The following is a 13477-nucleotide window of genomic DNA, read 5'->3' as shown; positions in this document are numbered from 1 at the left end:
ACACCACGATAAAACAATCGATCTTTGTTAATGCGAGTGCGCAAAAAAATGTTCCTTGTTTCATAAATGAAAGCCTTAATCTTTTTTGCTACTTCTGGATGTACATATAAAAAATCAATAATCCGCGATCAGCTGTTACACACACAAACAAACACATGGCGTCGCCTGCTGGAAATTTTCCACGAACAAATACTTTTATTTACCCCGATCGTCTGTCCTTTTTTTATTACTGATTCTGGTTGTTTTTCTTGTAACAATAGAATAGGTTCTGGATAAAAATACAATAAAATCAAATCAATGATCGAGAGAGTGACGTATCCAGCAGAGAATGTCCAACATCCTGCTCTTCTCCTCTTCCCCTTTCAATTGTTCGATCAGCTTTGGTGCGTGTTCCAATTGGAAGTAGAGTCCAAAGTGGAATAGCGCGCCTGAATAATTTTACTTTTTTTCTCTCTCGCGAATTCTTTTTTATTTTAATCGATTTGGTTTTTGTTGCTGCTGTTTTCGTGTTTGTGATTTATTTAGTGTTGAACAAAATGGCTGATAATTAGCCGAGTGAAATGAGTGTAATCTAATCTGAAAAGTCAACACCTCCAAAGTGTTTGGACATCCAGCAAAAATAGTTATTATAATTTCGCTCTAATCTCTTTCTATATAAAATGCCAACACAGCCTGCTAATTCGTTACGTTGCTTCTTATTTACAATATTTTTTAGCGCAGCTAAATGCCTAATCGCAAAATTGTTTACAAAAGTTTTGTTTTTTACCCGTTCATGTGTCCGTGAACGTGAATGTGGATGTGAATGAGTATGTGTTTATGTGTCCGTGAGCGTGTTAAATTAATTTTTTAACCAAAGAACCGGGAGCGATCGCGATTCTGCAATCCAATCAACATACATTCAGTCACTGATTAATAAACACAAAAGGTTGGTGCCATTTTCTCTTTTCTAATTGCCAAAATTAGATTTATTTCATGCCTTAACATTTGTTTTGTGTTGATATGAGCGCGTGACGTTTATTTTTTTCCCGTTTCTTCTTCTTCGTTTTGTATTTGTGACTAAGTTGAGTGGGTGGGAATTTCCCCAGATTTGGCAACTTTGGAAAATTACCCTGTCTTGTTTTTTTAGATCTTCATGGTATTTGGATTTCAACTGCTCTTGTTTTTTTAAAACATATATTTTTTTAGTTTTAATATTTCTCAGGACTTTTTTTTTCTAAAAACATATTTTTGTTTTTAAAAAAAATATATAATTTCGAGAATAATATTCAAATTAAAGATGAAATAATCATTAAGGACTGTCAATTACTTATCTTGGCATTGGCTAACTGAGCGAATTCCCAGAATTGGAAGACATCTACCTAAAGTTATCAGGTAGGAAATTCCGAACTTTGATCTGCGGATATACCTACTAAAACCGCAAAGCATGGTATTATTGAATGTTCGCACTTACAGTTGCCCGATCGGCACGAGTTGTGTGCCAATTACTGTTAAAAACAAATTGCACTTCCAATATACACAAACTTTATTCGATATTCGTGTATAAATGAATATATCTGTATATTTATTCCTAATCGCATGCACACAATACTATGGATCAGCAGTTCGCCCAGTGATCGTCATGTTCCGTGGGATTGGGTTTGTTTCGCTTCCTTTCCAAGTGGCTGCATTGAAATAGAAACTGTTTGTTTATCTTAGCTATTAGTTAGCCATAAATTGTGAGCGAACGAATCCGAGGAATAAAGCATAAATAATTCAAACTGCTGGTATAGCAGAGCAGAATTGTAGGCAAGCGAAAAATTACTGAATTTTCAAACCATTCAATTGAATTCAATATTGTTGTTTGCTTTCGAGAAGTATTTGTTTTGTAATTGTCTACGTCTTTTTCCAATTACGCAAGTTTTTTGAGCCCCTCAATTATTTGTTGTTCCCCTAGTTTTTCCTTACTTATTTGTTTGTTTGTTTGCCCGAGTTGAATGAACCTCTTTCAATATCTCTCAGAAAGAGAACACATAGCCCCGACTTTGCTTCGCTCGAAAATCAATATTTTTGTATAAATATTATGGCAAGTATACGACAAACCGACAAAAAAATATTTACCATGTGCTCATGTTGCAAATTGCATTGGTTTTGTGGGTTGGGGATGGAAAAACCATTGAGATTTAGGGCATGGTCAGCAAGTATTGGTTTTTAAAATAAAAGTCTTTGTGAACGTAACGAAACCATGGTGAAAACCGAAAGATACAACTAAAGAATTTAAGTAATTTAAAAAATCCTTACATTTTTTTTTGACGAAATTGAAAATCTTAAATGTAGTAATACTATTTTTCATAAACACGTCGTTACAAAGATAGGAAAGAAACAACTGAGTATTATTTTTAAAATTTACTGATCACATGAAAAAGACAATAAATTTTAACCAAACATAAGAAATGGCTTAGACTGACAAGGTGACCTGACTCCAAACAGTTTTGTTAAGTACCTCGAAGGCCTGCATCTGCTCATTCAGTTTGCCGAGTTGACTGAGCACCAAATCGAACTTGCTCTCAAAATGCTGCACCACCGTTTTCAGTTCCTGACGCAGTTTTTCCACTTCTTGGTGATCAGCAGGGGAATAACTAAGCTTTGGTGAGGACTCCACACTGGCCGACATTTCCGAGGAGGAGTCTAGAGGCTCCTTCTCAGACATGCGATACATGCAGGCTATGCCTCGAATGTACTCCCCCGGATAATTCGGATCGTCCTCGTCCGCGGTAAAGGTAATGCCATTGGGACGGATGACTACGTCCATTAGGGTTCTCAGACTAAAACAATTCCAGTTGTTGCCGTGTATAAAGAAGTGAGTTAGCTGCGAGAGTGTGGGAAAAGCGGAGGGATCGATATCGGTAAGATTATTGCCTGAAATGTCCAGATTTCGCAGGTTTTGCATTCCCTTCAAAGCCCCAAGCGGCAGCTCCACTTGGCCAGTGTTTCGCAGCACCAACATCTCCAGGTGCGGCGTTTGCCAGCCTTCGGGCAATTGCCCAAGATGCGGATTATCGGCCACGTCCAGGTGCCGCAGCCTGGGCACCCGGCTCAACGAGGCCAACTGGGTTAGCGAGTTGTTGCGCAGCACCAAATGCTCTAGGGCCTCCGAGGCGGGAAAGTACAGCTCCCGCACGCGATTATCGCTCAGATCGACATTCCTCACCGAGCCGTACAAATTGACACGGTCCAGCGAACAATTGCGAACGGTCAGGTTAGTGGCATTAATATTCAGCAGCAGCACAGCCAGCTGCGGGTTATGCGACAGATCTACGTACTGCATCTGATGATCATGCCCCTTGGACCGAAAGGCATACTCCCCCACCTCCCGAAGTCGGTTGTTCTGGAGGGCAACTGATAAAAGTCCCGGATTTTGGGCAAACAAATCGCTCTCAATGGTGGTCAGTTGGTTATTGGCCAAGCCCACATGCCGCAGACTCTTCAGTTCGGAAAATATATCCCTCGGCAGATCCTCCAAGTAATTGTCCGTTAGGTCCAGATACTGCAACTTTTGCAGGTTCTCAAAGGCACCTTCCTGCACTTTGCTTAGTTTGTTGCGATTCAGGAAGAGGAACTGCAGGTTGCCTGCTCCCCTAAAGGTGCTTGTGGGCAGATCCTCGAGTTTATTGTCGGATAGCAGAAGGATCACCAACTTGTCGGCACCAATGGAGAAGTTTTCCCAGTAGATGTATCGGATGCTACACACTCGCATGTCCAACTCAGTCACCTCCAGCGTGTAGAAAAGTCGCAGGGGAAAGTTCGTGAACGTGCAGTTCTCAAAGATCAGTGTTCTGGAGGGCTCTTCGTCGCCCACCTCATAGGTGGTGCCATCCTCAGCAATCCGCACCTCAGTGGGCAAATCAAACGTAGCCCTTTCATCCTCACTGTCGAAGTTGAAGCCACTGCAACGGGTCACAGCACCCTCAGTTTGGCAATTGCCCTCCAGACTGGACACCAGCACGATTCTCGATGAAGCGTCCTTATCCTCGGCGACAACGACCAAGATGACCGCCAACGAGATCAGCAAACAGATCCAGAGCAACAGCAAACAATTCCGGACGTACATTGTTCAACAGTGCTCAACGTTTCACGTTCGACCCGAAACTGATTCCAAACGATGACCGCCAAACGCCTCGCCAGATAAGCCCCTCCTATAATGCTCAAATAATGATCATCAGTTCTATATAATTTTCATTCTATTCATGGTGTTTTGATTTTGCAAAAAAAAAAAAATGTTTTATATATAACTAGTACAGTTCGTTGCGGGATTTTATGTCGAAGCTTTTTTTGCGAAGCTGATGATAACTATTTCCCTAAACGAGTTGTTAAATAGATATCACTTTAATAAGAAATCCTAAATCAGAATCATAATCAGCTTTTAAAACCTTTTTCATTGTAAAACCCGTTATTAAGTTTAAAATTATTGGTTTACCAAAATTTACCATTAACAACTTATTCTTCCCAAAGGGACAAGTAGGAATGCTAATAATGTCTAGTACTGTATGTGGAAGCAAAAAAAATCAGATTTATTTAGCTGTCATCATTATTTTGACATATGTTTGTGGTTTCCCATTTATTATTCATTATTTTTCGCTGCTCTGTGAAGTTCCCGCTCTGTTGCCTCCATTCAGCGATCTGCCGAGACCTACGAAATCCGAACAATGTTTTGTTCCATTTCTGCTCAACAGTTTCAGCCAGTCCCTGTGTTCCCTTATCATGAAGTGTTTACTCAGCGATTTGCTGAACAAAAGGTGCAAATCTCTTGGCTGCTGATAATGGACATAAGGCCAGACACTTGCCCAGTCTTGGCCATTGAAATACACCCTTATGTAAGTGTATATACACGTTGGCTCAATGGCTTTTCTCATTTAATTAAGTGCAAAAATGGGCGCGTGGAAATATTTCTTAAAATATATATTTTTTACTACACATAACCCAATTCAGAATTTTGTTGATCGTAAAAGTCATTTGTATTGCCATGGGCTATATTTTGGTTTGAATATACAATTTTACTGATTGCTGGCCGAATGACTCATTATTTATCAATGCAAAGATTTTTGTTTTAGAGAAGGGCATTCGGGATTCGGCTTGATAAGGGTACTGGTACTTCCGTTAACTGACTTCATGCTTTGTTTGCCGTTTTGTTTTTATTTATATATAATGGCATGGACTCAACAACTATTAGCAAGAATGTATGCCACCTTTTGCGCATCTTTTACACCAAAAACACTCATAAACTAAATTAATCTAGAAATTTTGCCTGGTCAGCGTATACAATTTGGTGACATATCAGTGGAAAAAAAATTTTAACCAATATATTATCGAACAAGCTGAGAACACGTTCAACCTGCTTTCAGTCGCTCAATTTGTTATTTACAGCTTAGCGAGTGAAAACAAAAAGATTATGAAGACTGCAAAGTTAAGCAAAGCTTTATTAATTTGTATGCAAACAAATTTATTTGCCTGTTGAAATTTATAAAATTTATTTTCCATTCGTTTTCATGGCCTAGGCTTGGGCAAACAATTTGAATAGCGAGTGTTCCACTTATATATGTCCGACAATTCCTCTGCCTATTTGCATTGGGCTAATTATAAGCCAATGGTTTTTAAATTATTTGATACAAGAGTGATTTTGTTGTTGCCAAGGCACTTACCATATCTTACTAGTTGTTGTGGCTCAATTGAAACGGCATGACTTCGTTTAGCGATAAATTTTGTCGTCTGTGCCCCCTTTGTCCAATTCAATTTGCCGCAATTACTTTGCATACAAGCCTCGAGAAAAAGAATGAGAATTACCAGCGTTGTTTTGTACGTCCGAGAGACTTTGTCCCCTCCGTCTGCACTTTATTCAAATCAAATTTTCCCCAATAGTTTTGCAGGGTAAACAAATACGATATATATAAGTGAATATATAGCGGGCAATCGGTCACGCCGCACGTACAAATGAGGATCTATTGTGGGTGATTTTATATGGCGCCTTTGGTTTATGGCCCTTGATTTATTTCATTAGGTTTATTGTTCATTCTGGCGCTAAATTTTTAGGGGATTCAAAGGTTGTTTTAACTTTTTGACTGCGTTGATGACGAAATCGGTAATGGGTAGATGAAATAACAGATTTAAACGACAATTAACTTGTCGTTTTAACATGACAGTTTATTTCTAAGTGCTTCTGATATTTTTTTAAGGCGAAAATGTTTATGGCTTAAACAATATATATGGTTTGTTTTAAGTTCATTAAAAAAAAAATTTTATATGTATATCTGTATAAACTATTTAATCTAAAAAACAAATTTACGATCGCTAAGTTTTGACAGATGATACGGAATCAGATTTGCTAAACTAATTTATAACTTTATTGTAGAACAAATGCAGGATAATGCAATATACATTGTTATAAAACCTATAAAATATATATATTACAATTCATAATGATTTAAAGATAACAAATTAAAACTCAAAAATGGACTGCTTTAGTTTTATTTTCGCCTCCTTTTGATAAACGTTTATGTTTATGATAAATAAGTTAGCATTGTTAGCACCACCTTCAGTCTAGACCTTCGCCCATAAAAAGATTGAAATCGAAAGCAACTACTAGGAGTCAGCTCTCATGTTTATTAGAGATCGCCCAGACCCAACGTAGCTCGACTTGGCATACTTTTGCAATGGAAGTACACCATCAACAAACAGTCGCATATCAGCTGATACAACTGGTGCCATAAACAATAACTATGGTATAGCGATCCGCTCGGAGAATCGAGAGAACGTGCTTATCGCCCGGGTATTATGTCTAATAGTCGAAATTATCGTTCGGCAGTGCTCGCAAGCGAAAACAAAATAAAACCCCACTGCTAATATTCATTGAAAGGAATCATAAAATTTTATTAGCCCAAAATCAAACCGGGTTGTGGAGAAGCTCCAAAAAAAAAAAAATAAAAATTGAATGCAAAGAAAACAAAACACTGAAACACACTAAAGACCTGTTTGGCTCGTGTAGGGTTGTTTTTGAAGGTTGTGTTCTGGTTTCGTATTAAAATGGCTCTGTAAGCCAGTTATACGTTCAGTCTTCTTCTGCCAAGATGCTGAAACTAAACTATCTGAACTATATTTTGATCGCCCTGATCGGTCTCGCGATCTGTGAGTCACAAAAGCCCGAGGAAGTTGAAGTTGAGAGTCTGGATTGCCTGGAAAATACTTGTATGGGATTGGATTTTCCTATTGTTTCAAAGATTGCCTACTTCTCAGAAAAGGTGACCAACAATTTGAGGGACTACGAATCTCTCATTCTGCACAGCTCCCATTTGGCCAATCTGCCCAGAAAAGTATTCCTTAACCTTCCTCAACTTGTGGAATTTGATGTCTTGGAGTGTCACCTTCAACAAATTGAAAGAGCGTGCTTTGAGGGTGCCGATTACTTAAAAAGACTCAATCTAGGTGGAAATAACATAGGAGTTTTGGAGAGCAACACCTTTGAACTAGCCACACAATTGGAAGAGCTCAACTTGTCGGACAATCAGCTGGAGGAACTTCCTGTCAATATATTCCTGTCACTCAAGAAGCTAAAAAAGATCAACTTGTCCAACAATCAGCTGAAGACAATTTCATTGAATACTTTTTCAAAACTAGGATCTCTAAAATCCATAAATCTGGACAGCAATAAGCTGGTGGAACTGCCCGGTGAACTATTCAGAGATCAGCGAAAACATTTAACAGAATTCTCAGCCAGAAGTAATCGTCTAGAAGAAATTCCTTCAAATATATTTTCAAAAATAGAGGGTCTCTTTCTTTCGTTCAATCCTCAACTGAAAAGTCTCCATTTAACAGCCAATATTGATCTGCTGCAGGCCACCAATTGTGGTCTCGAATCAGTCAAGTTGGATGGACGCGTGATTGGTGTCCGACTGGAGGATAACCTCAATTTGAAAGAGTTAAAAATATCCCAGCCTCAGGATCTGGAGCAACTCTATTTGGCCAATACCAATCTGACCAGACTTGAATTTCTGCCCAAGGCCAGTAAGTTAGTTGACCTGGATCTGACAGGCATTGAGAATCTCTGGGACTTGCCTAAAATTTCTTCAGCCAAGGGATTGGAACGATTGAGCTTTACTTACGACAACATAACATCTGATCACATGGACATGCTGCCTCAATTGAAGGATCTCAACTACTTGGAGATTTCCCATGACAAGGGAAGGGAGATCTTTATAAAAGATCTGGATGAAGATTTCTTTGTGGACGAGGCGGAACTTGATTGTGGACAGTTGGCGGATCTGTTGGAGTTTGTCGAACTGCCGAAGGACACAACCATCTTGGAAGATCGATTGGTAGGAGATCCTCGACGGCCACTTAGATGTGGAGCCGCATAAAATTTAATGTTTAAATCCAAAATAAATTATTCAATACAAACATGAGACATTTAGCATATTTACTTATATTTAGGAAACAAAGCAATACAATTGAATTGACCAAAAAACAAATAAATTAGTCGTATTTTAATTCTTATTCAAATAATTTTTGATTGAGAATTTGGTCCATTGTTTACTTATTAACTTAGAGCACAGTAAATTCAGAATATCTTTAAGAGACCTGTCAGACTTTCCTTGTATAGAATTTGCCATATAACAAATCTTTTTCCAAATCAAATTCTTACCATTTACCTGCCTTAGTCATTATTAAAACAAGTAAATTTTGTTTTCTGTTTGCGAACCATTTATCAACGCCATACAAACAAAAGTCTGATTCCGCAATTATTTTCGTTTTTGTTAAAAAACGTTTGTTAAAAAACGATTTGTCAATTTACAGACTCATGCGTTCGCTGATCTCGAAGTTCAATTACTGGTCATGCGTTTTTCGCTGCTAGACGATTTCGCTGATCTCCGTTGATTGGTGTCAGTAGAGCGCACAGAACTTGTCACCTGCGATCAAAGATCATCGATTAGCGAGCACTCGATTGGCCACCGACCAGTTTGCCAGACGATTCTGTTTTTATCTGTCACAATTTATTAGCTCTTGTTGGACTACAGGTGCAAAGACTACGACTATGGTGAAGAGATCGCTTATCAGGGATTAGAAACGATCTCGTTGCAGCACTTTGAGATTGTTGAGATCGGGGGGATTGGTGCCTGGAATTTGCGTATTGACCCCTTGAATTGGTTGCAAATTGTTGGTCGGATGCCTTGACTTAGTTGGGGGCATGGGATCGGGATCGGGATCCTTTGTATTGCTCACAGCCTCCACCTTGTTGTTCTCTTTCATGATACTTGTAATGTCCAGACTGTCCGATTTGTGGTAGAAAAGATAGGCGGAAAACATCAGGCCAACCAGGGAGAATGTGATGAGGGACCAGCGCAGAACAGAGTTGATTTTTAGGCCCCTGAAATGAAATGAAATGACAAGTTATATAAAACTATAATATATATCGATGTAGGAAATAAAAACTCACAAAAACAGGGTGTATTTGACCAAATTGGTGTAGGTCTTGTTGAGTTGAACACCCTCTTCCACCCAAAACATGGGCAATATCAACTTGGGCAAATTCTTCATGGGCTCAATGCCCTCCACTGGCTCCATGTCCAGGTTAAACTGCAGTCGCTTAGCAGCCTGAAAGGGTGTTCCGGACATCTGAAAATAATTCCAGTTATAAGACTACACGAATCCTCAAATTAAAGCTATTCCTTTACAAGTTCAAAGTCTATGTAGACCGCGTGATCCTTTTCGTTGGGATTAAGGCCATCCACATCAGCCAGCAGCTTGGGATCTGCAAGATAAAAGTGGGGCATGGAGGCCATCAATGGACCTCCAACACAGGCAGCCAGATTCATGGTTCCCTTGGGCGGACACGTGTCCAAATCCTCGGGATCTTCGCAAAAGCAGTGCAGATTTTCGTCAGCACGTACATCTCCCAGGTCCAGGGTATATCTCATCGATGGCATTCCATGATACGAAGACTTTCGCTGGTAATAAGCTCCCAAAGAGCGACACAAGTCCGGGGTAAAGGCCCACAGACCATCCTCCTTTTTCAGGCCCGGTGCAAAAACTGTGGAGTCAGTGCCCACATATGTGTTGCACTCGCCATCCGGCCAAATGGATTGCTCCGGTTCGTCGTCGAATTTCACGACCTTGCCCAGCTTTTTGTTATTCTTCACTCCACGACAAACAGTAAAACGACCAGCATCCGAGTGATTGGCCTGTGACACAAGAATATGTTATATAAAAAAGCATTCATGATTTTGTTTTTATGTTTAACACTCACCTGTCCCATAAAGGAGAACAGAAAGTGCGTCTGATTCACTTGCTTGGCCTGTTTAACTTCTCCCGTGTAAAAGACCGTGCAGAGAGCTTTTGCAGCGAACTCTTCCGAGGAACAGTCAACGTTAATTCCCCGGAAAAACAGGTCCATAAACTTGGCCTTTAAAAAGGCCTTGGCACCTGGAAACACTAAGCTTAATCCTTTGGAAACCAGCTCCATCATGGCAGCCTTCTCCCTTTGAACCGAGATTCCGCCAGGCTGTAAAATAAGTTACGGAAAATAAAACTCGCACCCTAATAAATCTTCAAATAAATGCTTTTGGCAAACACAAAAGATGCTATCTGCAGCCACACACAGTCACACAGCAATTTATTTTTCACATTTGATGGGTTAATTTTGTGTGCGCTATTTTGGGGCTGGGAATGTGATTTGCATAATTCACATGGGATAACAATGAGCCACGTGCTCATTAGTGGGCGCCTTAAATGCAATTGCCTATAGCTCTGACCATGCGTTGACTGAATCTGTAATGTTCTGCCAATTGTTGCTATAAAATTCGACATGTTTCGAATTTATTTAAATTGAAAATAATATTTAACAATTCCAAAATGTTTTCGTTAAATGCAAGAATTAAGTTTTAAATAAATGGGCCATATTTTTTTAAGTAAAAAAATAGTTTTAATAGTGAAAATGGTTACACCAAAAACAGCTTTTCTTAAAATAACTAAACTTTGTGTTAAACCATTATTTTTTGTTTTTTAAAAGTAGTCGCCATGTCTTACCTGCATTATGGGATGCGGAAGGATGATCTCCTCCTCTCCCGTCAGTGGAAGCGAATCTTTTTGGTTAAATATGAAAGTATTACGCATGTTGAAGCTGACCGTGTCCTCTACGACATCATCCTCCAAATCATACTTGTCTTTCCACTCACTCAAAATATTATTAAAAAGGGGGAACAACGAAAAAATTTTTTAATTATATATCATAAATTAAAATCTGGTAATTAAACCCACTCGAACACAAAAGGACCCACTTCCTGCAATTGTGGCTTAGCTCCTTCGGAGACCTCGTCGGGATTGGTGACGTTGAAAACATAAATATAGAAGTGCAGTGGGAATGGAGTGTTTGACCACAGTTCTCGAACATCCGAGCCCGGCTTCAGAGTGACTTGCTATTGAGAGAAAGGCCCCCATTAGATAAGGCACAGAGAATAATCCTTGATCGATCAACGGGCGCACCTTTGAAATCATTAGCTTGAGTATTTTTGGGAAGATGACCCAGCCATAGATGATGGCAAAAACGAACATGGTCGCCGAGCCCATCAAGAGTTTCACCCGAGGTACGTGCATCTCTGGGCCTTCGTATGTTTGCCCCAGCCAAATCCTTTTTAATCCGATTGCCTCCTTCAAGCAGAAGACCTGAAGCTTCGAAAGTCGCGACGCAACTGAATTGTCTCGACTTCGGAGTGCGGATTCCCTCCCATTTGGCCGGGAACGTGCGAATATTTTTCGCTCACTGCGTGGCGTTTTGCGGTTGGAAAGGGGCAGGCCGCATCGCAAAACAATCAGATATCACGGCATTACTTATAAAATCAATAATTGCATGTATTTGAGTATTCAAAATTGTTTTATTTCTCTCTGCTCTACGCAGATTCGGCCATAGTCGGATATACAAATGCGGTTTAACTGGCTTTTGTTCTGGACTCTGATCATCACTTGATCATGCACCTAGCAATCTGACTTAATGGTTCTCAAACCCCCAAAACGGAGCCTAGTTGAGCGATCTTAGGGTTCTGTGTGTGGGTCATAATGTATCATAAACGTTTGAGTGCCTTGCTGTACATCAAGTAAGAAATATTAATAATTAACCCATTTCAAAAAACTTCAGGATATTTTTATGCTTGCCTTTATTTTATTCAAAGTTGTGTTGTGATCTTGTTTGAAGATCCTTTGATCTGACGATCTACTTCATTAAATCTCACAATTTTATAATAATTGTCTCGTAAATGAAGTGACCTATTTATTAAATGTTTTATAATATAAAGAAAAAGTATAGGTGTGCCTTTTCCCATACTTGCTGCGATATTTACAATCTTGATTTAATGGGAAACAGAATAACCTGCCCTCACCTACTTAAACGTTTTGCACTTGGACTTGGAAAACTTATTTATGTATTTCTGTAATTGAAATTTCTAAATGGCTTCTGCGACACCTGGCCTATATTCCATTGTTAGCTCTTCTGCAATTTCCAAAGGAAGTGTTCTATCTGTAATTGTGGCAATTACATTGCCAATTTCAAGGGGAACCAATGCAAGTGTTGATGGCTAATTACGAGAAGGCTAAACAAATAGCCATATTTATTTCTTATGAATACAATATTTGTAGTTATATAAACATAACATTTATACTACATTTTCTGGCAAAGTTAAATACATAAGATAGAAGAAAATGATAGGTAGATAGTTTGCCCTTGTAGTGTACATATTTTAGGATTATTGTCTGGTTGTTTCGGTTTTTACATTGTCAGATGTTTCTTTATAATTTTATTGATAAATAAACTAACATTTTCCCCTGAAAATTGGAATATTCATGATTACTTGACTTAAATTTTCTTGGCAAAGCGATCTTGAGTTAGCCAATAGATCATATCAATTTTGATGCTCCGCCACCTTGACCGGCTCTGCTCCGCCTGGCCACGCCCCTTCAGTCTGCCGTTTGTTGACAAAAACAGAAATCGAAACTGAAACCGAGTGCAAAACATAATGAATAACAATGGCAAAAAAGTAAAAACAGAGAAACCAACTTAAACAATGGCAAAACACAAACACGTGACACTGCCGCCGTCGTCTCAAGAAGCATATATACCTATATATGGTGTATGGCAAGACAGACAGGGCCTCTCCAAAGTGACACAGAAAAACGAGTCGAGAGAGACGAGAGTGGAAAACGCAAATTGAAGTGCGCTTGACAACAGCAGCTGATCGGATAGAATTCAGATACAGCCGCAAAGTCAGGCCCAGGTCTCTTCGATTTTCTGCTGAGCAAATGGAAATTGAAAATTGAAAATTAATGCCAGCGCAGCCAACAATTTGATTACGCTTCGAGCTCCCGAGGCATTGAGTAACCGGGTGAAAGAGGAAATTCTCAATTTCGATCGCCGCCCATAATTGCTGCCCCGTTTAAGTCGTATAAAAGTGCCGGATCTTAAGAT

General features: G+C 39.3%; 4 protein-coding genes across 6 annotated transcripts in view; 2 read left to right on the top strand and 2 right to left on the bottom strand.

Annotated features, from left to right (window-relative positions):
* The window catches only part of LOC108140467 (5'-AMP-activated protein kinase subunit gamma-1), a 63661-nt gene that overhangs the window by 7057 nt on the left and 43127 nt on the right, over positions 1–13477 (top strand). For 2 of the 3 annotated variants that reach the window (XM_017263200.2, XM_017263201.2), the window contains exon 2: positions 716–925. The exons of the other annotated variant lie outside the window; for it this stretch is intronic. The gene's annotated coding sequence lies outside the window, so the exon portion shown is untranslated. The remainder of the gene's footprint in view (positions 1–715; positions 926–13477) is intronic. 3 annotated transcript variants of the gene reach the window in all.
* Positions 2370–4291, bottom strand: LOC108140470 (insulin-like growth factor-binding protein complex acid labile subunit). The gene has a single exon (XM_017263210.2). It carries the CDS (start codon positions 4085–4087, stop codon positions 2435–2437), a length of 1653 nt encoding a protein of 550 aa, XP_017118699.1. The 5' UTR covers positions 4088–4291; the 3' UTR covers positions 2370–2434.
* On the top strand, positions 6963–8429 carry LOC108140471 (leucine-rich repeat-containing protein 15). The gene has a single exon (XM_017263211.2). It carries the CDS (start codon positions 7098–7100, stop codon positions 8382–8384), a length of 1287 nt encoding a protein of 428 aa, XP_017118700.1. The 5' UTR covers positions 6963–7097; the 3' UTR covers positions 8385–8429.
* LOC108140469 (sensory neuron membrane protein 1) lies at positions 9001–11711 on the bottom strand. Its single transcript, XM_017263209.2, has 7 exons — positions 11506–11711; positions 11281–11438; positions 11050–11197; positions 10271–10525; positions 9699–10205; positions 9461–9639; positions 9001–9391 (listed from the first exon to the last, which is right to left on the bottom strand). Exons 1-7 carry the CDS (start codon positions 11614–11616, stop codon positions 9085–9087), a joined length of 1665 nt encoding a protein of 554 aa, XP_017118698.1. The 5' UTR covers positions 11617–11711; the 3' UTR covers positions 9001–9084.

This window comes from Drosophila elegans, unplaced genomic scaffold (genome assembly GCF_018152505.1).
Source record: "Drosophila elegans isolate 14027-0461.03 unplaced genomic scaffold, ASM1815250v1 contig_476, whole genome shotgun sequence".
Lineage (NCBI taxonomy): Eukaryota > Metazoa > Arthropoda > Insecta > Diptera > Drosophilidae > Drosophila > Drosophila elegans.
The sequence above is the reverse complement of the archived record's forward strand: the minus strand, read 5'-3'. Positions and strand labels throughout refer to the sequence as shown.